Source organism: Callithrix jacchus, chromosome 1, assembly GCF_049354715.1.
Source record: "Callithrix jacchus isolate 240 chromosome 1, calJac240_pri, whole genome shotgun sequence".
Lineage (NCBI taxonomy): Eukaryota > Metazoa > Chordata > Mammalia > Primates > Cebidae > Callithrix > Callithrix jacchus.
The window spans coordinates 28,749,698-28,776,148 of NC_133502.1; the positions used below are offsets into that span (position 1 = coordinate 28,749,698).

Here is a 26,451-nt window from a genome sequence, read left to right on the forward strand (position 1 = left end):
TGCCCCACCCGAACCAGGGCTTCTTGATGAAATCATGGATCCCAACTGTGACCTACCAATGCCTAAGGCGAGCTCAGCCATAATGTTGATAACTGGGCTGGACGTCGTGGCTCACACCTATAATCCCAGCATTTTGGGAGGCCAAGGTGGGACGATCACTTGAGCCCAGGAGTTTGAGACCAGCCTGGGCAACATGGCAAACGCTGTCTTTTACTTAAAAGTAAAAATAAATTGGCCAGGTATGACGGTGCATGCCTGTGGTCTGAGCTACCTGGGAGGCTGAGGTGGAAGGATCACTTGAGCCCGGAAGGCTGAGGCTACAGTGAGCTAGGACTGAGTTACTGTACTCCTGAGTGGGCAAAACAGTGAGACTAACTTTTAAAAGTTGTTTTAAGTGGCAACAGTGGTAGGCACGATGGGGTTCATTATATTATTCTATTTTTATTTAAAATATCCTGTAAAATTGTCATAAAAGACTGTGCGCTTATGTCAATTTTACCTAAATGCTGAGCCCATGTATCAGCTACCAAACCTCAATTCCAGTGGCAGAAATCGCAGAAGAAAATTTCAGGAGCCTCTACGTTTCCTGCGCCCAGGGGAAGCTAAGCCCTGTAGCCTGGTCATGCAGCATGCTTGACAATTCAGCTTCTTGGACTGCTGAGGCTCATAGGTGACCACTCGGCCTCGTGTTCTTGTTCTGTGAATGACTAAGAGACCAGAGACCAGACTTCCCTCCTTCAGACGACTGACCTTTGCCGTGGACCAACCGCCTCCTTCATTGCCCTCCCTGTGCAACTGTCCTAACTCAGAGCAGACAGTACAACCACCCCACGACATACTCAGTGTGAACACCAAACATACCTCTCCCAGGAGGAAAAGACCACCTTGGCTAGTCAGAGGGCGGTAACTGTGCATTCACCCTCAGAGAGAAAGGTGCTGAAATTGAAATTTAAGCTTCCCTAAACCTCATTTATAGAAAGGATTGAGCCCAGGAGCTTTCTTTCTTTTTTTTTGTAAGTTGGGGTTTCACCATGATAACCAGGCTGGTCTTGAACTCCTGACCTCAGTTGATCCACCCACCTCGGCCTCCCAAAGTGCTAGGAATACAGGCGTGAGCCACCGCGCCCGGCCCGACAGGAAATTTACATACGCCTGAAAGCATCGCCATCACCTTCACCTTCACCTGGGACAGCCCGGTGACCTCGTCCCTCAGCCTGCGATTCACGAGTGGAAAGCCTCCATGACCTGATTGCAAATCCCTTCTTTCCTTCCTGAAACCACTCAGGGGTTGGGGCACAGCGGTCTCCCTGGGTGACCCTTCGCCCACCCCTACTGCGCACCCGGCGGGTCACCCACGCTGCCACCCCGGCAGCCCGCCAGTCCATAAGGACGCCCACGGCCGGGACGCGGCCGCTCCGGCCTGGCAGGGTGACGAGGAGCCTGGGCGTCCGCGCTCCGACTGCCCTTTCTCCCCTCGCGGGATTCCTCCCTCCCCACTTTCTCCAGCTACGAGGCTTCCTCTTCCTTTTCCCCGAGGTCAGCACGCTTCCCCTTTCGGGGCCCGGGGTAGTCCTGGGGCCGCGGGGGCAGGCCGGGTCACGTGGGTCCAGGGTCACATGCTGCCGCGGGTCACGTGCCTGCCTCTACCACGCGCGAGGCGGTGCGGTGCTGGGAGCTGCCGCACCTGCGGGGAGCGCAGCCGCCACCGCCCGACGCGCGCGCTCTCGCGAGACCCGCGGAGTCACGTGACGTCAGGGCGCGGCGCAGCTCACGTGACAGGCGCTGCTGGCCGCGGGGTCTCTCTTTCGTGCCGGCGTCGCGGTGGCTCGGCCTCTCGCGTCCGGGAACGCCGCGGTCTCCCGCGCCCGCCCTTGGCTCCCGCGCCCCGCCGTCGCCCCCGCGCCCGGCTTTCCCGCGGCCGAACCGCCTCCGCGTCCCGGCCCCACGCACCGGCCCCGGCCGCTTCGCGCCATGGCGGCCCCCGGCAGCGCCCGGCGGCCCCTGCTGCTGCTGCTGCTCGGTGAGGGGGTCGTGGCGGGACGTGGGAGCGGCGGGATGGGCGGAGATGCGGCCCCTGGGTCTGGGGGGGTAGGGGGGCTGCCGGGTCGTTGTGCCGCGGGTCGCCCCTCACCCACTGCTCTCAGCCCCAGCCCCCTGTGCCCTCGGGCGGGTCCTTCCCGGCGTCGTGGGGTCGCAGAGCCCAGTGGCAGGTGCTTGGGGGACCAGGAGATGTCGTCCCAGGACCTGGCTCCTCTCGGGTTGGAGTCACTGAGCTGAGTTTTTCTCGGGTGTTGTGTCCGAAGGGAACTTCGAGGGCTTGCTCGGCGTCTGGTGCTTTCAGGACAGCTGTGGTCTTGTCTAGTTTCCTGGCAAGTTGAGGCGGTGAGATGTAGACGAGGCTGCGCCCCCGAAGGTGGCAGGGACGTGAGTGGTCTCAGCCCCCGGGCGAGTGACCTAGAATCGAGCACTTGCCGACACGGATTTCACCCAGGACAGGGAGAGGCCAGCGCGAGCGTTCCCCACCTTTGTACTTGAACCTTTCTCCTCTTTCAGCGGTGTGGGGCTGCGTGTGTGTGCATGTTACTGTGAATTCACGTTTATGTTAAAATAATTTTTAAAGTTATCTTTGGGATTTTACGAAATTCCATGGCAGACAAGATGAGGGAAAGCTGGCGTCAGACTCGAGATGGCAATGTTCATTTAGGAAGTAAAGAGCGCTGTTCCTGTAAGCCGAAATGCGAGGCCCGGGAACACGTGGGGAAGCACCGTTCTCTTCTGTCAGTTTATAGAGCTCAGACAGACGGGCAGTAGGTGCTCCAGATTGTATTGACTCGTGAATTTCGTTCTCATTTATTCTGTCTTAATAACAGGATGTGTGCTGTCTCTTTAAGACAGTCCCGAGGGCCTCCCCTGCCCCGCCCCCGACGCTGTTTTCTCAATCCCTCCTGGTAATTTGGGAAGATTATCTTAAATGGCAGTACCTGAAAGGTGCTGTAGAATTAAGCTGGGGGAGTGTATGCGAGTTAAGTAGATACAGAAATACGCTCCCTACACACCTTCCTTCTTTAAATCCCTCATTAGTCCCATCCAACTCTAAAATTGTTATGTGAGTGAATGGATTTTGGTTTCACTTTGTTTCGCTTGAAATGAATTACTTGAACTGCGTGGGTAGCCACAGAGGTGAACTTACTCCAGTAGTAAGCCTGAAGCCGTGCTCGGGCCCTGTGACAGAGTCAGGTGTGGTTAACGAGAGGAGTTGCCGAAACGAGTTCTGTCACGTCACAGCAACTGCATTGTTCTGTACAGATGCTCACAGGCCTCATGACTTTGATGTTTTCTTTCCGGTTTTAAAAACTCACTTTAAAAATGAGAAACATCCACGACTCCCTAATACTGTGATAGGAATACTGGAATATTGTTCGTGTAGTTAGCCTTCCGAGGTCTGTTCCATTGTGTCTTAAGTTTTCTATTTAAAATCCAACTTTGTTTGTTTGAGATGGAGTCTTGCTCTGGCGCCTAGGCTGGAGTGCAGTGGCACGATGTTGGCACACTGCAGCCTCTTTCTCCTGGGTTCCAGCGATTCTTCTGCCTCCTGAGAAACTGGGATTATAGCCTCGAGCTACCACACCTGGCTAATTTTTGTATTTTTAGTAGAGACGGAGTTTCACCATGTTAGTCAGGCTGGTCTGAAACACCTGACTTTGTGATCTACCCACCTTGCCCTCCCAAAGTGCTGGGATCACAGGTGTGAGCCACTGCACCTGGCCCAATTTTTTGTTGTTGTTTTTAATTGTTTTCACCTCTGTGCTTTTTTGTTTTGTTTTGTTTTTTTGTTTTGTTTTGTTTTTTTTTGTTTTTTTTTTTTTTAATCACTCTGTCACCAAGGCTGGAGTACAGTAGCTCAGTCTGGGTTCTCTGCAACCTCTACCTCCTGGGTTTAAGCAGTTCTCCTGCCTCAGCCTCCCTAGTAGCTGGGACTACAGGTGCATGCCGCCATGCCCAGCTAATTTTTGTATTTTTAGTAGAGACACAGTTTCGCCATGCTGGCTAGGCTGGTCTGGAACTCCTGACCTCGTGCCTCCCAAAGTGCTGGGATTATAGGCATGAGCCACTGTGCCTGTCCAAAATCTAACTTTAAAAAAAAAAGCCTTTTAACAACTTTTATTTAAAGGTATTTAAAATGTTTATTTTAATGTGCAATTTCACCAAAAAGCATCTTTTAAAATACTTTTCAATTTCTAATTTCCCGTACATTAATAATTAGGCATTGCTTAAAGCTACTGTGTTTGAATACTTAGAAAGTTCAGAAAAGCGGCTGGGCGCGCTGGCTCACGCCTGTAATCCACGCACTTAGAAGGCCAAGGCAGGTGGATCACCGGAGGTTGGGAGTTCAAGACCAGCCTGACCAACACGGTGAAAACCCATCTTAAAAAAAAAAAAAAAAAGCTCAGAAAAGCATGAACTGAAACTTTGTCTTGATAGATAGAATTAGCTGTGATTGCATAATGTGACCCTTTAAACCATTAATGTCAGCAGGATAACGTCCTTACCCTTTCCACATGAACAGCTGTCACTTAGGAGGTTTGAAAAATTTCATACTTGGCCGGGCACAGTGGCTCACGCCTGTAATCCCAGCACTTTGGGAGGCCAAGGTGGGTGGCTCGCCTGAGGTCAGGAGTTTGAGACCAGCCTGGCCAATATGGTGAAACCCCATCTCTGCTAAAAAAAATACAGAAATTAGCTAGGTGTGGTGGCAGGCACCTGTAAGCCAAGCTACTCAGGAGGCTGATGCAGGAGAATTGCTTGAACCTGGGAGGTGGAGGTTGCAGTGAGCCATGATCAGACCATTGCATTTCAGCCTGGGCGACAAGAGTGAAACTCTGTCTCAAAAAAAAAATTTTCCACTAACTAATGTTACCTTTGATTGTGGAGATTGTCAGTTATGCAGTGGAAAGAATGAATTCATCAGTAGATTGGAGATCAGAATGTCTTTGTGGCCCTGTGGTTTTGAGTTGTATTACATTAGACCCATCCTGGACAGTGTTCCCCTCTCTCCTCTGTACCCCAGGACTTTTATTGTCTGTGCTTCTACACGGCAGCATCCATTCAGCTGCACTGGGATTAGTCTGTGTATCTCCCTTCCTTAGCTGACACGTAGTAAGTGATGAGTACATGTATGGAGAAAGGATCAGTTATGTAGCAGTGTCTCTTAAACACATGCACAGCCTCCACCTCCTGGGTTTGAGTGATTCTTCTGCCTCAGCCTCCCGAGTAGCTGGGACTACAGGCACGCACCACCATGCCCAGCTGATTTTTATATTTTTAGTAGGGATGGGGTTTCACCATATTGGCCAGGATGATCAGCTTTTTAGAAATATACATACCGCAGCCAGGCACAATGGCTCATGCCTGTAATCTCAGTGCTTTGGGAGGCTAAAGCAGGAGGATTGCTTGAGACCAGCCTGGGCAGCATAGCGAGACCAGTGTCTCTACAAAAAAATTATAAAGAAATATATACATTTATACCCTCTAGAGGTTGTGACTCAGTACCTGGGTTGGTATTTTTTTCCCTTTAATTCTTTGTAAATGTTCATCACTGGTTAAGTAGAATAAAAATGCCATTTTTAAAAGAATCAAGCCAAGATAAACTAAGATGTGGTTTTTTAATAAATTTTTAAAAATAAAATTATGTGTGTGTGTGTGTGAGAGAGAGAGAGAGAGAGAAATGGAGTTTTGTTTTGCTCTTATTGCCCAGGCTGGAGTGCAGTGGCACAATCTCGGCTTACCGCAACCTTCACCTCCTGGGTTCATGCAGTTTTCCTGCCTTAGCAGCTGGGATTACTGGCATGTGCCACCACACCCAGCTAATTTTGTATTTTTAGTAGACATGGGGTTTCTCTCTGTTGATCAGGCTGGTCTTGAACTCCTCACCTCAGGTGATCCGCCTGCCTTGGCCTCCCAAAGTGTTGGGATTACAGGTGTGACCCACTCTGCACAGCCAAAATAAAGTTGTTGTTTGTTTGTTTTTTGAGATGGAGTTTCGCTCTTGTTACCCAGGCTGGAGTGCAATGGCGCGATCTCGGCTCACCGCAACCTCCGCTTCCTGAGTTCAAACAATTCTCCTGCCTCAGCCTCCCAGTAGCTGGGACTACAGGCACGTGCCACCATGCCCAGCTAATTTTTTTTTTGTGTTTTTAGTAGAGACAGGGTTTCACCATGTTGACCAGGATGGTCTCGATCTCTTGACCTCGTGATCCACCTGCCTCAGCCTCCCAAAGTGCTGGGATTACAGGCGTGAGCCACCGTGCCCAGCCCCAAAATTTATTTTTTTAAGAGACAGTGTCTTGCTGTGTTTACCAACCTGGTCTAGAACTCCTAGCTTCAAGCAGTCCTCCATTTCAGCCTCCCAAAGTGCTGAGATTACAGGCATGAGCCACTGCACCCAGCCAGTGTTTCCTGATTTGAAGCCTATTCCCTCAGTCTTCAAGTGCTGGAGAGGCAGTGTGTTTCTGAAGTGGCAGGTGCTGTGGGTCAGAAGATGCCCTGCTAGATTGGGGTCTGCACCCTCACTAGCTGCGTGACCTGGGCAGGGTAGTTGACCTCTCTGTGCCTTAGTCTCCCTATTGGAGTTGTCTGATAATTGGGATGTGCTTAGAGCAGCACCTGGCACAAAGTGAGTGCATTCCAGGTGCTTGTGAAATAAGATCATTTTCGATATTTTGTGTCAATTACTGAGGATTGAATGATGACCTTGATAGGAACTCTGTGTATCTGTGTGGATGTTTAATAATAGCAGACATCAAAGCTGGTGTCAGTGCCGGGCACAAGGTGCTCAGGTGCTCCGACGGGCCTGAGGCATTGGCGAATCCTCCTCCTCATGGGCATGTAGACTGGGGATTGGCCCTGCTCAGTGCTGAAGGAGCTGCCCAGAACTGAGGCCTCTGACTCCGAAGCACACATGCTTCCCACAGCGGCACCGGTTTCAGAGAATAGAATTCCTCCAAGTGGGAGCATTTTGAAGGAACAAGCCGCAGTTACTCCTTTCTGTGATCCCTGGAGAAGTGATCCTGTGTGTGAGTACAGGACTGCTAGAGATAGCAGTCACCAGGAGGTTAGGGTACCCAGCTTGGCAGTGCTGCCAGCGGCTGTCCTGTTTGGCTGTGACACCTGTTAGGTTACTGGAAACATTGTCACTTATTTGAGAAGGGTTTTTTTTTCACCTTTTTTTCTTAACCAATGCCACTGTTGTGGAATTTTTTTAAAAACTTCTGATCATTAGCATACATACATTTCTCTTACAGTTCTGTGTGCTAATGCTGTTATTTTCTGCTTTACCAAAATTGTCTTCTGAGGGTAAGTTTATTTTAATGACTCAAAATTTCTGGGCCTCTCCAGAGTAATACAGGCATCTTGTGCTGCCAAAGCATATTTTAAATTTGTTTTAATAATATTTATTTTCCTCTGAAAGCTGAGACCTGGCCGGGTGTGGTGGCTCATGCCTATAATCCCAGCACTCTGTAAGGCTGAGGCAGGTGGATTACTTGAGGCCAGGAGTTGGAGACCAGCCTGGCCAACATGGCAAAACCCTGTCTCCCCATCTCTACTAAACATACAAAAAGTAGCTGGACGTGGCAGTACAAACTTATAGTCCCAGCTACTCAGGAGGCTGAGGCATGAGAATCGCTTGAACCCGGGAGGTGGGGGGGCCACTGCACTTCAGCATGGGCAGGAGTGAGTCTCCAAAAAATAAAATAAAAAAGCTGAAACCCTCAGCATATTTACTAAATGAAAAAAAAAATTGTGTAGTTGAAAAGTGACTCAGTGTGAAATATTTCCTAATGAAGTGCTTTGGATCAGTAAAAAGTGTTTGAGGAAACTTTTATTTTTGGACAGCTTAATAAAAGCTGGCTTGTGGGTGCTCCCATGTGGCTGTCCATCTTGTCAGTGGTGGCTGTGAGCCATATGGCTTCTCAGCTGAGGGCGAGGGTGGGCATTGGCCCTGTCCACGCTAAGTTCCAGTCAATAGTAAGGCTTTCTCTGGTATCTGCTGGGTCTGCCTGTCCACTGCTTCTGCCTTTCAGGCATCTGCTGTCGCTTCTGTAAACTCATTCTGATCTCTCACAGGAGTGAGAATATTTTCTCTCTTTTTAAGAAACGTTTACTATGTGGAAAAGGGATAGAATATTCTGGATTCTCTAGATTCATTGGAAGTGCTGTTAGTATGATCTTGCCTGAGTGTTGAAGGGTGTGGGTTGAAAAACGCAGTAAAGCAGGACGTTCGATCGCAGGTTTCCTTGCACACCCTGCTCTGTTTTATTGTCATGTAGCACCTTTTCTTTTCCTTTTTTGAGACAGAGTTTCGCTCTTGTCACTAAGGATGGAGTGCAGTGGCGCAGTCTTGGCTCACTGCAACCTCCGCTTCCTGGGTTCAGTCAATTCTCCTGCCTCAGCCTCCTGAGTAGCTGGGATTCCAGGTGCCTGCCACCACGCCCAGATAATTTTTATATTTTCAGTAGAGATAGGGCTTCACCATGTTGGGCAGGCTCCCAGGCCAAGGCAGGTGGATCATGAGGTCTTGAACTCCTGACCTTGTGATCCACCTGCCTTGGCCTCCCAAAGTGCTGGGCCCCAGCAGCACCTTTCCTTTGTGGACATAGATTTTGGTATTTCCTTTACCAGAAGCTCAAGGGAAGATAGGTGGGACTTCTGGTAATATGCCTTCTTTTATGCTTGAAGAATAGTTGCTCTAAAGATTTTATTTTGTGAAAGGCCCGAGGTTGAAGTGAGTTGGATTTGTTGGAATCCATTACTTCTCCAGGGAATAGGATTTTCAGTGAAAAGCTGAGTGTCCTCTCTTTCAGTATTGGCCCTCACAATGTCACCTTAGAGTGACAAATGAGACCCAGGTGTGTGTGTCATTGGAAGGCTGTGCCGATGAAGTGTAAGATGAGCCCCCGGGTGTTGAGTGCTCACTGGACTGGCGTGCATGGCTTGTAATGGCAGAGACAAGTAAAAGCATGTCATTTTTGCATGGTTCACTGTGGTGGCTGATAGGTGTTTGGCTTTAGAACAAGCAAAAACACCTATTTTTGCCAGTCTGTAATGAAAGAACTGTGTAATGTGTGATTTGTACAATTAGCAGTGTCTCTATGTAGTGATCAGATTATATTTGTTGCCAAGCATCTTGATCAGGGAAGTGGGGTATGAATAAGCCAGAGAGGTACTTAGCAGTGACCACTGTGAAGCTAAAAAGACTTACAGAGCTTCAGTTCTGTCCTTTTGCTTCAGGATGGGGAAGGGAGGCCACTCCACCAGATGTGCGGCACTGTGAGGACCTTTCTGAAATTGGGCAGAGCTCAGCTCTTTAAGTCCATGGCTTTTTCTTTTCTTTTCTTTTTCCAAGACTCAGTCTCGCTCTGTCCCCTAGGCTGAAGTGCAGTGGCATGACCTCGGCTTACTGCAACCTCTGCCTCCTGGGTTCAAGTGATTCTCCTGCCTCAGCCTCCTGAAAAGCTGGGACTACAGGTGCGTGCCACCATGCCCGGCTAATTTTTTGTATTAGAGACAGGGTTTCACCATATTGGTCAGGCTGGTCTTGAACTCCTGACTTCGTGATCCGCCCACCTTGGCCTCCCAAAGTGCTGGGATTACAGGCATGAGCCGCTGCACCTGGCCTGAGTCCCTGGCTTTTCTTGCCATATCACAGTGTGTGAGAAAGAATACTGACCACATGTTAAGTAGCAGTTGAGGACCACAGTGAAAGCTACTACAGACTCCCATGGATTTCCACAGAAGGGCGAGTTGTGCCTTCAAGGCCCACCACATCTTACGGAGATCTTCTGAGAAATGTGCAGCAACGCGTGCCTAGGATGACCCAGAAATTGACATGTGCCTTCCTGATAAGTGTTCTGAAATAAAGCACTAAACAGCAATAGACCAGGTTGGCAAACTCGTCAGATGGGTTTAGAGAAAACAATTCCAGAATAGTATCCGCAAGGGACAGGGCACCAGGTGAACTGGCTGCAGATCCATGTGTCTGGTTCTTCAGTGGATTTAAGAAATGCAGGGCTGGGCGTGGGAGCTCTCACCTGTAATCCCAGCACCTTGGGAGGCCGAGACAGGTGGATAACCTGAAGTCGGGAGTTCAAGAGCAGCCTGGCCAACATGGCAAAACACCATCTCTATTAAAAATACAAAAACCAGCTGGGTTTGGTGGCACATGCTTGTAATCCCAGCTACTTGGGAGGCTGAGGCAGGAGAATCACTTGAACCCAGAAGGAGGAGGTTAGGAGGTTGCTGGGAGCTGAGATCATGACACTGCACTCCAACCTCGGCAACAGAGCGAGACTCCGTCTCAAAAACAAAAATGAACAACAACAACAACAAAATGCACAGTGGAATCCTATAGTAAAGGCTGCTACAGCTGTGGAAAACGGGAGTACTCAGTTGTGTTTTCTGAAGTCTGTGATGGTCTCCGTCTCTTCCCGGCATTGACAGGCCTCCTGCATTGTGCGTCGTCAGTGTTTGTGGTGAAGAATAGCAACGGCACTGCCTGCATAATGGCCAACTTCTCTGCTGCCTTCTCAGTGAACTACGACTCCAGGAGTGGCTCTAAGGTAGGAAGCACCAGGGCACTTCACGCTTCCCTGGTATGTGTGGGAAGGTGGTTCTGAACGTCTCTACCAGGTCTGAACAATGGCCCCATCTGAACCTGGTGCTTTCCCTCCTGCGTGCTTCCTCTGGCACGGTCAGTGTCCTGTGCTGTCTGCGCCGTGGCTACAGTCAGTCACAGGCCTTTCTTTGTGCTGCATCTCACCGTTACCAACATTTTTCTGGTTTTCTCTTTTTTTTGAGACGGAGGCTTGCTCTGTTGCCCAGGCTGGAGTGCAGTGATGTCTGAGCCCACCACACCCTCTACCTCCTGGGTTCAAGCAATTCTTCTGCCTCAGCCTCCTGAGTAGCTGGGACTACAGGTTCCCCCTGCCCATGCCCGGCCAGTTTGTGTGTTTTTAGTAGAGATGGGGTTTTGCCATGTTGGCCAGGCTGGTCTCAAACTCCTGATCTCAAGTGATCTACGTGCCTCGGCCTCCCAAAGTGTTGCCATTGCAGGCATGAGCCACCACGCCCGGCTCTAGTCTTCTTCATGGTTGTCTTTTATAATCACGATGTAATACTTTATTATGTTAGTTCACCATAATTTGTTGCACACACTCTCCTACTGGTAGTTGGTAAATTGTCTTGAATTCTTTTTCCTTTTTTTTTTGAGACAGAGTCTCGCTCTGTCGCCAGGCTGGAGTGCAGTGGCACAATCTTGGCTCACTGCAGCCTCTGCCTCCTGGATTCAAGCAATTCTCCTGCCTCAGCCTCCTGAGTAGCTAGGACTACAGGCACGCGCCACCACAGCATAGAGATGGGGTTTCACAGTGTTGGCCGGGGTGGTCTCTATCTTTTGATCTTGTGATCTGCCCACCTCCCAAAGTGCTAGGATTACAGGCATGAGCCACCGCACCCAGCCTTGAATTCTTTCTCATGCTCTGTGAATGTGGCTTTTTTGCTTTATTTTAGAGAAATTCTTATAGTCCAAGAAATGTATCTAAATGGTTATTTGACATGCAGTGCTACAAACAGTGGACTAGTTTGATTAAAATGTTCCTGAGTAGTTTTGTTGAAATGGCTTTGTGTTTCTATGGGATTACTAAAGCCTTTTGTAATTTAGATTTCTAGCAAATGAGTGGCATGCATTTATTGTACTTGTTAATTATCTATTATAGACATTTCACATACTCTTCGTAATGTTGTTTTTTTGTTTTTGTTTTTTCGAGACTGCTTCCCACTCTGTGGCCCAGGTTGGGGTGCAGTGGCGTGATCTCAGCTCACTGCAGCCTTGACCTCGTGGGCTCAAGTGATCCTCCCACCTCAGCTCCCCAAGTAGTTGGGACTTCAGGTGCATGCCACCATGCCTGGCTAATTTTTTATATTTTTTGTAGGAACAGAGTTTCTCCATGTTACCCAGGCTGGTTTTGAGCTCATGAATAAGCAATTCTCTCACCTCAGCCTCCCAAAGTGCAGGGATTACAGGCGTGAGCCGCTGTGCCTGGCTATTTTACGTTGGTTCTTTTGAATATATCCCTGAACAAAATCTGATCTTCAGTGCTTTGTTGAAATGACCCTTTTTCCTTTCACACCTCCACATCGACACTAATCTCTCTACTGCCACTCAGAGGGTCGTGGCAGGCCCAGGACTGCTGGGAGGACTGCAGTTCTTGAGTGTGTGCGGGGCTTTCTGCCAGCTGCTGGGCCCTTACTGATTCATTCGTGCTGGTCTCTAGGTAAATGTGGCCTCTGTCGAAACTGAAGAAAAAGGCCGGGCTTGGCTCACGCCTGTAATCCCAGCAATTTGGGAGGCCGAGGCAAGTGGATCACCTGAGGTCAGGAGTTTGAGACTAGTTGGGCCAACATGGTGAAACCCTGTCTCTACTAAAAATACAAAGAAAAAAATTAGTCGGGCATGGTGGCAGGTGCTTATAAACCCAGCTACTCAGGAGGCTGAAGTAGGAGAATCAGTTGAACCTGGGAGGCAGAGGTTGCAGTGAGCTAAGATTGGACCATCGCATTCCAGCCTGGGCAACAAGAGTGAAACTCATCTTAAAACAAACAAAACACTGAAAACTGAGAAGGTTTTGTTCTATAAAAATGTCTCAGGGCTGGGCGTGATGGCTCATGCCTGTAATCCCAGCACTTTGGGAGTTTTGGGAGGCTAAGAGGATCACTTGAGCCCAGGAGTTCCAGACCAGCCTGGACAATATAGTGAGGTCATATCTCTCCTTTGGGAAAAAAGGCCAGACATGGTGGTGTGTGCCTGTGGTCCCAGCTACTGGGGAGGCTGAGGCAGGAGGATTGCTTGAGCCCACGAGGTCAAGGCTGCAGTGAGCTATGATCTTGCCACTGCACTCCAGCCTGGGTGACAGAGTGAGACAGTCTTTAAAAAAAAAAAAAAGTCTCAAATTATAAATACTTGTCAAAGCTTTTTTTCTTTTTTTCTGAGACAGAGTTGCACTCTGTCCACCAGGCATCTGGAGTACAGTGCCAAGATCTTGGCTCACTGTGTCCTCCGCCTCCCAGGTTTGAGTGAGGAGTCTCATGCCTCAGCCTCCCGAGTAGCTGGGATTACAGGCATGCACCACCACACCTAGCTAATCTTTGTATTTTTAGTAGAGACTCCATATTGGTCAGGCTGGTCTCAACTCCCAACCTCAGGTGATCTGCCTGCCTTGGCCTCCCAAGGTACTGGGATTACAGGCGTGCTCCGCCGTACCTGGCCTCCAAGCACTTTTTATTTAATTTCTATATCACTTTTTAAATATTTGGTCTTGGCGACTGAATATTTAAACTATTTTGTTATAAATTGTTTCGCAAATGAGGTCACCTGTACACTGTTAAGCACGTTATCATCTCAAAAAACGTGTCTTATCACCTTGTGTAGCTTTTTTTGCCGTTTTTTTGGACCACACAGTGTACTGCTTCGCTGTCGTTCATTTGACCTGTCCAGTTTATTTTGATGAACATAGGAGGTTTTCCAGTTGTTGGTTTTGCTTACCAACAGAATTCAAACACTTCTGCAATAAACACCTTCTTTGTTTAAAGAAACATTATTTAAATGAACATTTCAATAGCCAAAAAAGTAGTGATAGCTTTTCTCAAATATTTATCTTACCCTGAAACTGCGATGAATTGTTTCAGTTTCAAGACACTTTAAATGCTGTTAGAAATTATATTAATAGGAATTGAGTCTGTAGGGTTGTTTTGTTGCTCTGTTGCCCAGGCTGGAGTGCAGTGAGCAGTCGTAGTTCACTGCAGCCTCAGACCTAGGCTCAAGCAATCCCCCTGCCTTAGCCTCCTGAGTAGCTGGGATTGCACGCGGACACCACCATGTCTGTCATTTCTTTTGTCTTTGTAGAGCTGGGGTATTGCCATGTTGCCCAGGCTGGTCTTGATCTCCTGGGCGCAAGCAATCCTCCCACCTCAGCCTCCCAGAGTGCTGGAATTAGAGGTCTGAGCCACCACACCCAGCTACGAATTTTTGATTGTATGAATAAGCCAACTTTCTCTTAGACTTGAAATACTTTTTAGTCTGTTTACTGACTTGTAATACTGATGTTTTTTGTTTTTTTGTTTATATTAAAAATGAATATATCAGTAGTGATACCTCAGGTAGAAATAGAGTATAAGTTTATATCAGACTTACAGAAAATCTTTCTTTGAACTTTTAATAACCTGAACCCAATTGGGTTATATTTAATTGTGTTTATTCTAGAATGTGACCTTTGACCTGCCTTCAGATGCAGAAATGCTCAACAGTAGCTCCTGTGGAAAAGAGAACACTTCTGACCCCAGTCTCGTGATTGGTTTTGGAAAAGAACATATGCTAACCCTCAAGTTCACGAGAAATGCAACACGTTACAGTGTCCAGCTGATGAGTTTTGTTTATAACTTGTCAGACACGCACCTTTTCCCCAATGCAAGCTCCAATGGTAAGAACCACAATGCACTGATTGTGAATCGATAGAAAATTGGGTTGGAGGACTGTCTAAAGTTATGTTTAACTAAGTATTACAGGCTGGGCATGGTGGCTCATGCCTGTAATCCTAGCCCTTTGGGAGGCTGAGGCAGATGGATCACTTGAGGCCAGGAGTTTGAGACCAGCCTGGCCAACTTTGTGAAACTCTGTCTCTACTAAAAATATAAAAATTAGCCAGGCGTGGTGGCGCGCTACTTGGGAGGCTGAGGCAGGAGAATCGCTTGAACCCAGGAGGCGGAGGTTGCAATGAGCCAAGCTCGTGCCACTGCACTCCAGCCTTGGTGACAGAGTGAGACTGTCTCTAAAAACCAAAAATCACACAGCCGGGTGTAGTGGCTCATGCCTGTAATCCAAGCACTTTGGGAGGCAGGCAGATCACAAGCTCAGGAGTTTGAGACCAGTGTGACCAACACGGTAAAACCCCTTCTCTACTAAAAATACAAAAATTAGCTGGGCATGATGGCATGCATCTGTAATCCCAGCTACTCAGGAAGCTGAGGCAGGAGAATCACATGAACCCGGGAGTTGGAGGTTGCAGTGAGCTGAGATTGTGCCACTAAACTCCAGCCTGGGTGATAGAGCAAGAATCCGTCTTAAAAAATAATTATAAAATAAAAAATATAAAATACATAAAATAAACTAAGCACTACAAATACTTTGCAATTGTAATTAGCCAGGTGTTTGTAATTGTGATTTTTTTTTTTTTTTTTTTTTTTAATCTAGAAACCAAGACTGTGGAATCTATAACGGACATCAGGGCAGATATAGATAAAAAATACAGATGTGTTAGTGGCACCCAGGTCCACATGAGCAACGTGACCGTCACGCTCCGAGATGCCACCATCCAGGCGTACCTTTCCAACAGCAGTTTCAGCAGGGGAGGTAGGACGCTGACCCTTGACCCTCTGGTGCTAACGATGGGGTGGTTGGGCTGCAGTGACTGTGGGTGACCTCACTTCTCTGTGTCCTGGCACTGGGCTCTGACCCTTGACCCTCTGGTGCTAACGATGGGGTGGTTGGGCTGCAGTGACTGTGGGTGACCTCACTTCTCTGTGTCCTGGCACTGGGCGTGTGCACAGCCAGGGACACATCTCTGCAGAATGTTCTCAGACTTCTTCCTACGGAGGGTGACCTGTAAATGAGGGTAGACACAGGTCAGTTAAAAAGGGTAGAAGATTGGGGTGAAATGTGCCAGGACAGATACAAGCTATTGTGTGGTCTCACTCCTGTGGGAGCTAAAGAAGTGGTACTCGGGGAGGTAGAATGGTGGTCACTAAGGGTTAGGGGTAAAGTTGGTCAAAAGATAGAAAGTTTCAGGAAGACCAGGTTCGGTGGCTCATGCCTGTAATCCCAGCACTTTGGGAGGCTGAGGTTGGTGGATCATGAGGTCAGGTGTTCAAGACGAGCCTGGCTAAGATGGTGAAACCCTGTCTCTACTAAAAATACAAAAATTAGCCGGGCAAAGTGGCGGGCGCCCGTAATCCCAGCTACTGAGACGCTGAGGCAGGAGAATTGCTTGACCCGGAAGGTGGAGGTAGCAATGAGCCGAGATCATACCACTGCACTCCAGCCTGGGAGACAGAGTAAGACTCTGTCTCAGGGAAAAAAAAAAAGTAGTTTCAGGAAGACCGGAGGAATAAGTTGGAGAGATCTCTTGTATAGCATTTGACTGCAGGTGATACTATATTGTGGCTTAAATATTGCTAAGTAGATCTTGATTTTTCTCACCATAAAAAGATAAGTATTTGATTTTAGCTGTCACACAGGTAGATGTATTTCAAAACATGACGCACATGGTAAATACGTACAATTATGACTTGAAAATGTTAGAAGGGCAAAGCAGTTGAAACCTTTGTGCCTTCACTGGGCCAGAGATGATGGGGTCAGGGTCACAGATCTCTCAGTTTGAGCCAGTTGCCTTCGCACAGAAACCTGGTGTTACTCTCCATCCAGCTCTGGCCGGCCAGCTCAGGGACACGTGCAGAAAGACCAGCACTGCCTCTCTGAGGAGGTCAGGGCTGCAGTGATGCACCTGCTAATCCAGCCGCCGGGCTCTGGGGTCAGGCAGGGTCCAGGCCACCTAGCCCCAAGATCTTGGGCAGGGTAGTTAACTTCTCAGTTTCTTTGCATGTGGGATGAGATTAAAAGCCTTTCTTAGAAGGTTGATAGAATTAAAAGGGAAATGTATGCAGAGTGTGTATCTCAGCATCTGGCACAGAGCAAGTGGCAAACACCTGGTAAATCCTGTTACTGTTGAGCTTCTCTCCCGAGCCGCAGTCCAGGAAGGTCATAGGTCATAGGTCATTGTCATTTAGCTGAAACTTGAGTGCCTGTACTTTGCCTTAGGGTGGCTCCTGGCTGGTAGGAGTATGTATGGAGACATGACAGCCTTCTCTCATCTTGGGACCTTTGGTTTGCAGCATTCCTCAGCATTCTCGCTTGAGGCCGAGGAGTGACTGCTGGGCTCCGGGCTGGGGTCGGGGGCTGGGGCGGGGGGGGGGGTATCGTCCTGTCATACCCCTCCCAGAAGAGCCAGGACCCCTGCAGGTCGGCCCCTCACTGTCCTGGGTTGGTCCTGCCCACCTCCGGTTTCCATAGGGCCCATGAGCTAAGAATGGGTTTTATGTTTATAAACTTAACATACCAAAAATCTGAAAGAGTATTTCTTGACACATGAAAATGGTGTAAAATTCAGTGTCTATAAATGAAGTTCTCTCGGAGCCCAGCCACAGTCATTTATTTACACAGTATCTGTGGCTGCGTGTGCATGAGCAGTGACAGGGCTGTGTTGTCTTCACAGAGAGCCACAGCCCACAAAGTCTAAAATACTTACTTTCTGTGACCAGAAGGCCTCATTCATCGTGCCTTTCAGTTCATCACGTCGTCTTGTCTAAGAAAGCTTGGGGACCTCACAGATTGTACTTTTAGAGGAAATAAAGCACAAGCCATCTTTGAATGGACTTTGTACCTTCTCTCCCGAGGATCTTAAAAGTAGGGCTGATGTGGCCGGGGGTGGGGTGGCTTATGCCTGTAATCCCAGCTTAAATGGAGGGAAGCCATGGTGAAACATCTCACCCTTTTGTGTAGGGAAAGCTCTCTAACTGCCTCTTTCCAGCAGCCATCATCAACACAGACGGCCTCTGTGACCACATGTGGTCAAGCTTTTCCCCACACACCAAGCAGTGGACACCAGCTGGGTGTCCTCTGATTCAGTTCTAACCTATCTGCCCGGAGAAAGGTCAGGTCCCACAGGAAGAGGGCTCCCTCCCCAAGAGTGCCTTCCCCCCCACCCCCAGTCCAGTCGGAAATCTGGGCCTCCGGAACTTCTGACCCACCAGCTTCAAGTTGGGGCTCTCGTGACCCCCTCTTGGGTTTGATTAATTTGCTGCAGTGGCTCACAGAACTCAGGGAAACATTTATGGGTTTATTATAAATGATAGTGGAAAGGACACAGAGGAAGAGACACGGGGGCCGAGGTATGGGGAGGGACACGGACACTGCGCTTCCATGCCTTCTCGTTCCAGGGCGCCACCCTCCAGGAACCTCCCTGGGGTAAGCGGATTTTGATCTTCCCAAACCCAGTCCTCTTGGGCTTCTGTGGGAGCTTCATGACCTCAGCGTTTCTTCTCCTAGTGGGTAGGGCAGGACCCTATCTGCGGGTCTTAAGGCCTATAGTCAGGCCTCACCAGGTACTCAAACCTGTAATCCCAGCAGTTTGGGAGACTGAGGTGGGTGGATCACTTGAGCCTAGGAGTTGGAGTCCAACCTGGCCAACATGGCAAAACCCCGTCTCTACTAAGAATGCAAAAATTAGCCAGGCGTGGTGGTGCACACCTGGAGCCCCAGCTACTCTGGAGGCTGAGACAGGAGTATCACTTGAACCTGGGAGGTGGAGGTTGCAGTGAGCAGAGATGGCGCCCCTGCACTCCAGCCTGGGCGGCAGAGGGAGACTCCATCTCAAAAAAAAAAACCTATCAGAAAGGCGGGGAAGATGAGAGTCCTGCCTTAGGACAGGTGAAAGGGGCGGGAGGCAGTCAGGCCTGCCCCGAGGCCTGACACACCCAGCATTATAACTGAAGACTGTAACAGAGGGTGTGGGTGAAATCATTCTAATCTCACATACACCCTTGAGGCCCTGAATTGCAGCATGCAGGTGGGTGTGAGTGTCTGCTGCTGCCCGGAGATGAGGAGAGGCCTTCAGAGCACGTGGGCTTTGGAAAGACAGCAGAGTCTGGGAGGACCCTGCTGCCCGCTGCTCTCCGGAGGGGGTGGGGGAGGTGTGCCCCTGGCCTCCTGATTCTCAGGGCTCCCCAGAGGCTCCTGCACCACCATCTCTCCCCGGGCAGTGTGTTCTGTGATGATCTCTCCCTCCGTGTCCTCTGCTGGATGGACCTTGGTGTTTTGTATGTGATCAAGGAAGGAGAATGTGGGTTTGCATTTGTAATTCGGGTAGAAGGAAGAGGACATTTTCCACACTTATTCCTCAAGTTCTGACTTTCTAAACTGGTGATTAGGCATGGTGTTTCCAGCCTGACTTCTTGTGACCACTTTACAGAAACAAGGTGATAAACGAATGTGGATCACACGTTAAACATTGTCAGAGCAGCGTAGGTGATGCTTTTTTCCTGCGTTGTGTGGCCATCTAGACTGGCCGGTTTTGCACATTAACTTTTGCCTGTTTAGCTGTGTTCTGTAACATTTTATAAAGGAGCAGTGAAGCTGCTTTTTTTGGTTTTGAGGCAGGGTCTTTGCTCTGTCTCCCAGGCTGTGGCACAGTCAAGCTCACTGCAGCCTCAGCTTCCCAGGCTCAAGTGACCGTCCCAAGTTAGCCTTCTGAATCGCTGGGACTACAGGCACATGCCACCATGCCTGGCTAATTTTTTATTTTTATTTTTATTTGAAACAGTTTCACTCTGTTGCCTAGGCTGGAATGCAATGATGTGATCTTGGCTCACAACAACCTCCACCCCACCCACACTGGGTTCAAGTGATTCTCCTGCCTCAGCCTCCTGAGTAGCTGGGATTACAGGCACCTGCCACTGTGCCTGGCTAATTTTTGTATTTTTAGTAGAGATGGGGTTTCACCATCTTGGCCAGGCTGGTCTTGAACTTCTGACCTCATGATCCACCTGCCTCGACCTCTCAAAGTGCTGAGATTACAGGCGTGAGCCCCTGCGCCTGGCCCTGGCTAATTTAAAAACAAAAAAATTTGTGGAGATGGGGTCTGGTCTTGAACTCCTGGGCTCAGGCAGTCCTTCCTCCTTGGCCTCTGAAAGCGCTGGGATTGTAGGCATGAGCCACTGTGCCTGGCAGCTGAGGCTGTTTTGGAAAGGAGTGAGCGAGGTCTGTGAGCACATCCTGGGTTGGGACGGCTCCCGGTGGCCGTGGTGCCTGTCACTTCAGAGCTTGGTGTGGTTACCGTAGCTCCTCTCTGCCATCTTCTGCTCTGTCCAGAAAGGGCTTTTACACCGGGGCGTGGGGGACTCCTGAGTTGTGTGTCTCAGAACCACTTGGGGTACAGTTGTAGGCGAAGGGTCCTGGCTCTCCCCTCCCCCAGGCAGAGGGGATGTGAAGCTGGGAATTGGTCGCTGAAAGTTGAGATGGAAGCAGAACCAACAAGTGGCCGATGGAGTCACAGGCGGCAGATCCCCCACAGGGTTGCCCACCTGGATATTTGGGGCTCACTTGTGCCGACTCAGCCTAGTGGAGATGTGGAAAAGATCGAATTGGGTAGAAATTATATAAATCCTGTTTTTGAGTGCTCACAGAAACAAGGTGGTAAAAGAAAGAACCTAATTTCAAGGTTGATGGTGTGTGGCTGTGAGTATCAGCCACAGAAGAGTCGGCAGAGCTCTACCTCGAGTTCAGTCTGCCTTGACTTTCAATATAAATGTGTGTTGTGAACATCTTGGTGGGTTAGATGCTGAGGGACAGTCACATTCAGACTGCTCAGTGTCCTCGGGGTGCCACGTGGCCCCTCTCCACAGACTCCCTGGATCACTCACTGTCCTCGGGGTGCCACATGGATCCTCTCCAGACTCCCTGGACCACTCACTGTCCTCGGGGTGCCACATGGATCCTCTCCACAGACTCCCTGGACCACTCACTGTCCTCGGGGTGCCACATGGATCCTCTCCACAGACTCCCTGGACCACTCACTGTCCTTGGGGTGCCACGTGGATCCTCTCCACAGACTCCCTGAACCACTCAGTGTCCTCGGGGTACTACGTGGCCCCTCTCCACAGACTCCCTGGACGTCTCAGTCTCCTTGGGGTGCCACATGGCCCCTCTCCACAGACTCCCTGGACTGCGCCCTCCTGTCCAGGATGCACCCACACTTGCTGCTTTCTCCCTAGTGAGGATGCTTGTCCATCCCCACCACTGCCCCCTCCCCAGATGAAAACCCAAGGCAGCTGGCTAGCCTTGCCCACCTTTGCGTCTCTGCTCACACATGGGGTCCTCACAGAGCCACCTGACCCCTGTCCTGCCAGAGGGCCTCCTTGGCTGCTCTGCGTCCCACCTGGCCGGGCTGTGTGCGCCGTGGACCCTCTTTTCTTCTGGGTGGTGTTTCCAGCACAATACTGGCACCCATTTGATAGTTCAGGGAGCAGTGACTGAGTTATCACCATTTCCCATGGGGTGGGGAGGGGTGAGGTGGCGTGGCCAGCCACACAGCACAGCCTCCTATGTTCACTCCTTTGTGACAGCGTTCAAGGCCCTCTCACCCTCACTTTAGGAAGAGGGTGGCACAGTGGACACTGTCCAGCCATGGGGCATTCTGGGTAGTGGGAGCTGGAGGCTGAGGGTGCCCTGCAAGCCTGAGCCATCTGCTGTCTGCAGGACTCAGCTCTGTCCTGTACGTCTAGAAAGGCATTAGTGAGAGCCACCTTGTCAGTTTGGTTTCTGAGTTTGGATCTTACTGTAACTGCTGATGATGAGAAACCCAGACCTGGATTCCCTCCACTGTTCCTGCAGAGACGCGCTGTGAACAAGACGGGCCTTCCCCGACCACAGCGCCGCCCGCACCACCCAGCCCCTCGCCCTCACCCATGCCGGAGAGCCCCTCTGTGAACAAGTACAGTGTGAACGGCACCAACGGGACCTGCCTACTGGCCAGCATGGGGCTGCAGCTGAACCTCACCTACGAGAGGAAGGACAACACGGTAGGGCCGGGGCCTCACCTGAGAGAAGGGGACAGCGCTGTAGGGTGGGCCTCACCTGAGGGGGAGCAGCAGGCCTCTGTAGGGCCGGGACCTCACCTGAGAGAGGGGGACAGCACTGTAGGGTGGGCCTCACCTGAGGGGGAACAGCAGGCCTTTGTAGGGCCGGGACCTCACCTGAGAGAGGGGGACAGAGCTGTAGGGTGGGCCTCACCTGAGGGGGAACAGCAGGCCTCTGTAGGGCCGGGACCTCTGCTCCCTGTGTACTGAGAGTGCACATCTCTGCAGGTCATGCTTTAAGTGGGGATGGGAGCTCAGCTTGCAGGATGGGACCCTCTAGGACAAGAGCTGGGGTGTCTGTGTCAGTGAGTCCATCTTGTAGGCACACAGTTGTCCTGCTGGTTCTATTGTCCAAGGCTGCTGTCCCAGCAGGCATGCGGAGCAGTGTGGCCCATGGAGCCTGAAAACATTCACGTGGCCCCCGATAGAAGATAAGGTTTCTTTACATGTTTATCATTGAGACATTTAAGTGTTACATATTTATACTTTTCTTTTGAAATAGTTTTTCTCCCCTAATAGTGACAGGCTATGGGTTTGTGGGGGCGAGTTTGCAGGGTTGACGGCTGCAGGGGGAGGTGGTGCTGGTTGGTGCCATCCACGCAGGGACGCCACACTCTGAAAGCAGCTGTCACAGTGGCCAGGAGTCATCTTGGGATCCTGAAATCTGTACCAGTGTGGACTTACAGTGCTTCCTTCTCGTTTTGGTTAAAACAAATGTGGCCTTGAATTCATGGTTTCAGGACTGTTTTTCTTTTTTTGAGCATCTGGAGGACCTGGCTGGGGTGATGACTTGCTTGGTTGTCTTACAGACGGTGACAAAACTTCTCAACATCAACCCCAACAAGACCTTGGCCACCGGGAGCTGTGGCACCCACCTGGTGACCCTGGAGCTGCGCGATGAGGGTGGCACGGTCCTGCTGTTCCAGTTTGGGATGGTGAGGCCGGGTGTCCCTTGTGCCCTGGGTCTGCTCATGGGTAGCAGAATTAGGAACAAGGCAGCCTCACTTTTTCCTGCCTTTTTAAAATCCTGGTTACTCAGTAATCGATTTGGGCGGGGCTGCCGTGCCCACAGTGGGGTGGCTGCAGGGGTAAGGCTGCTGCTGTGAGGCCACGAGGCCTTCTGGCCTCAGACGCTGCTGCCCTACAGCCACGGGGTGGCCTTTCTGCCTGGAGCACTCCTGTGCAGTGAGCAACACAGTTAGGAAGAATATAAATGTCACTTGTCAATCTTTTTAAGTCGCTGTGCAGATGAATTAGCAGTTCAGTTTCCTACCATTTGAACTTTCCAAATCATGCTTTCCTGTGCCGTAAGAGCTCCTGCAGGCCCCGCTTCTCAGAGACTCTAACTCTATGAAGAGGTCTGGAAGGACCAGCCTGGCCGCACAGGGAGGCTCTGTCTCCACAAGTGATAAAACGATCGCTTGAGCCCAGGAGTTGAGGTTGCAGTGAGCCATGATCACACCGTTGTACTCCAGCCTGGGCGACAGAGCAAGACTCTCAGAAAAGGGCGTGGAAGGAACTAACTGGAATTCACTGGCCTTTTATAGACAGGATATTCTGTAGTTTTGTTCAAAAACTAGAAACATGGGAAGTCAAATTTTTTACCAAATGACCTTTCAAGTTTAATGATAGATGTTCGAGTCTACTCAGTGGTTAAAGATCATCTTTCTTTTTAAGAATGCAAGTTCTAGCCGTTTTTTCCTACAAGGAATCCAGTTGAATACAACTCTTCCTGACGCCAGAGGTGAGAACCCACAATCTCTGGAGCCCCTGCTCCCCACCCAGAGTGCCCCGGAGTTACTTGACTTGTGTGTGTGTTGCAGACCCCACATTTAAAGCCTCCAACAACTCCCTGAGAGCGCTGCAGGCCACCGTTGGCAACTCCTACAGGTGCAACGCCGAGGAGCGCGTCCGCGTCACCAAGGCGCTTTCCGTCAACATATTCAAAGTCTGGGTCCAGGCTTTCAAGGTGGACGGTGACCAGTTTGGCTCTGGTGAGTGTCGCCGAGGGCAGCTGTCCCGGGGTGTAGAGGACGCACTTCAGACTCCACCTGTGGATATTTAATCGCTTCTGTGTGGCCTGGGGCAACACCCTTGTTCCTATGCAAGCCGTTTCTTCTTCCCGGTCTGAGATTCTAGAGGAAACTCCCCCTGCTTTAGAGAGGCCCAGCGTATCTCTGAGCTGGGAACCCCTGGTACCATTTGAGAGTAAGGGTGTCATTTTAAGAACAGTGGTGGCGTTTCTCCCATGAAAGTTGAATGCAAAACCATCATCCGATGTGCTCTGTGTTCCAGGAAGCCCGGAGGCTCTGGACACAGCACAGCTGCCCAGCCACAGCCCCTGATTCCAGCCGGGGGAAAACATGTGTGGTTTCCCAGCTGTGCAGAGCGCGCCAGTCTCTGCAGCGGCTCCCCCAAGCGACAGCCGGACCTGGAGCCGTCTGCCAGAGTTCCTCTTGGCTTGTGGCTGACGTGGGGGAGTGGCGGGGAGAGAGGCCTGTTAGCAGGCCCCTGTGTGAGTGGAAGCTGACACTGTCCGTGTGTCTTGGCAGTGGAGGAGTGTCTGCTGGACGAGAACAACATGCTGATCCCCATCGCTGTGGGCGGCGCCTTGGCGGGGCTGGTCCTCATCGTCCTCATCGCCTACCTCGTTGGAAGGAAGAGGAGTCACGCCGGCTACCAGACGATCTAGCCCGGTGCAGGCACAGCGGCTGCGGGCCTCAGTCCTTTCCCTGGCATAGGGTCCTGTTGAGGGAGGCACACTTTCTGGCAACGTTTCTCAAATCTGCTTCATTCAACGTGAAGTTCATCTTGCAGCATTCACTATGCACAACAGAGTAACTATTGAAATGACGGTGTTAATTTTGCTAACTGGGTTAAATATTTTGCTAACTGGTTAAACATTAATATTTACCAAAGTAGAACTCTAAGGAAGGGTGGGAGCGCTGCTCTAAATTGGCACTGGCTCAGCTCTCGTTTGACTTTAAGATTCTGGTGTTTGGTTTCTTGGTTCTTTACTGCACTCAGATTGAAGCCTTACAAAGGGAAAGCCTCCGGCCGTCACGGGTGGGACGCATGAAGGTCACTCACAGTTTCAACAGTAGAGAGGGAAAGTCCTGAGACAGACTCCAGAGATGAGCGTCTCAAGTGCTCCAGTTCAGCTTTAAAGGCCACACGCGGCTGGCGCCCTGTCCCCATTCTACGGGCGGCACTCGGCGGCACATCCTTGGGCGTTTCTGATGCTCTGCGGCTCAAGGGCTGGCACTTTTTTAACTATAAAAATGGGTGTTATTTTTATGTTTTTTGTAAAGTGATTTCGGTCTTCTGTTGACATTCGGGGTGATCCTGTTCTGCGCTGTGTACAATGTTAGATGCGCTCCTGGTGTGTCGCCGCGGCTTGGGGGTTGTACACAGCATTGGCTCACGTAACGCATTGCCTGTAACAATGTAATAAAAAGCCTCTTTCTTTTTTGTCTGGGCCTTGTCCTTTTGTCAGCTAAAATGGGAGCTCATGAGAGAAGGATGTCAGGGAAACGGGGGTGAGGCCTGTCTCGGTGCAGTGAGAGGACGTCGGGGAAATGGGGGTGAGGCCGGTCTCGGTGCAGGGAGAGGACTTCAGGGAAATGGGGGCGAGGCCGGTCTTGGTGCAGTGAGAGGGCGTCGGGGAAACGGGGGCGAGGCCGGTCTCGGTGCAGTGAGAGGACGTAGGGGAAATGGGGGTGAGGCCGGTCTCGGTGCAGGGAGAGGACGTAGGGGAAATGGGGGCGAGGCCGGTCTTGGTGCAGGGAGAGGACGTCAGGGAAATGGGGGCAAGGCCGGTCTCGGTGTAGGGAGAGGACGTCGGGGAAACGGGGGTGAGGCATAGCCTGGCGTTGGGAGCTGACGTAGCCATTCTTACGGACGGTAGTTAAGATGTCTCAGGATCCGTCTTTCATTTTGAACAACGTGGCCATGTTGCTGTGTTCTCTCTTGGGGAACACCCTCCCGTGTCTAGAAGAAAGCGGTCACAGTAAAAGTGGGGGAGGTGAGGACGGGGCGGGAATGGGTGAGAACAGCATCCTTCACGTCTGCCGAGGATCAGTGCAGGCCCCGACATGGTCATCAGGGCTCCCCGGTTTAAGATGGAAAGTGGCTGTGTTCAGACCTGAGGCTCTGGAGATCAGATCACCTTTAAAAAGGCAGCCTCCCTCCCCCAGGCCACATGGGGAGCTCTCTCCTGGGTCCTGGGGAAGAAGGTGGCTATGCTGAGAGCCTTCAGAGCAGGAGCTCGAGCCTAACAAAACCTCACTGTCAGGGTCCGTAGACCTTCGTGAGGCTGAGGACAGACACCAGGGGCCCTAGAATTCGGGCTCCAACCTGTATCTCGAATCCCAGAATCTGGCTCCAAGAACTCAGAGTGGGCAAGGCCCCGGGTAAGCACACCTCGTGCTCTTCTAGCAGGCCTTTCAAACAGCTGAGCCATGCCTTGGAGCAGGAATGGCCAGGTGGGAGCAGGTGCCCAGCACGGTGAAGGCCACAGCAGTGGGTCAGAGCACTCTTAGACAACAGTGCAGGGAGTGATGGGAAGCTCCTGGTTCCTGCTGCTGGTCCAGTAGGCCCCCGTCAGCCCCTTGCAGATGTTTTAGGGTTGTAGCGTCCTAAGAGAGGATTCAG

The 26,451-nt window shown here is 50.6% G+C and overlaps 1 protein-coding gene across 1 annotated transcript; it reads left to right on the plus strand.

Moving 5' to 3' along the window:
• The first annotated feature begins 1,772 nt into the window (after window positions 1–1,772).
• On the plus strand, window positions 1,773–25,269 carry LAMP1 (lysosomal associated membrane protein 1). The gene is made up of 9 exons (XM_035294671.2): window positions 1,773–2,020; window positions 10,498–10,616; window positions 14,315–14,531; window positions 15,302–15,460; window positions 21,554–21,741; window positions 22,608–22,733; window positions 23,476–23,542; window positions 23,622–23,792; window positions 24,351–25,269. Exons 1-9 carry the CDS (start codon window positions 1,972–1,974, stop codon window positions 24,488–24,490), a joined length of 1,236 nt encoding a protein of 411 aa, XP_035150562.1. The 5' UTR covers window positions 1,773–1,971; the 3' UTR covers window positions 24,491–25,269.
• The last annotated feature ends 1,182 nt before the right edge of the window (window positions 25,270–26,451 follow it).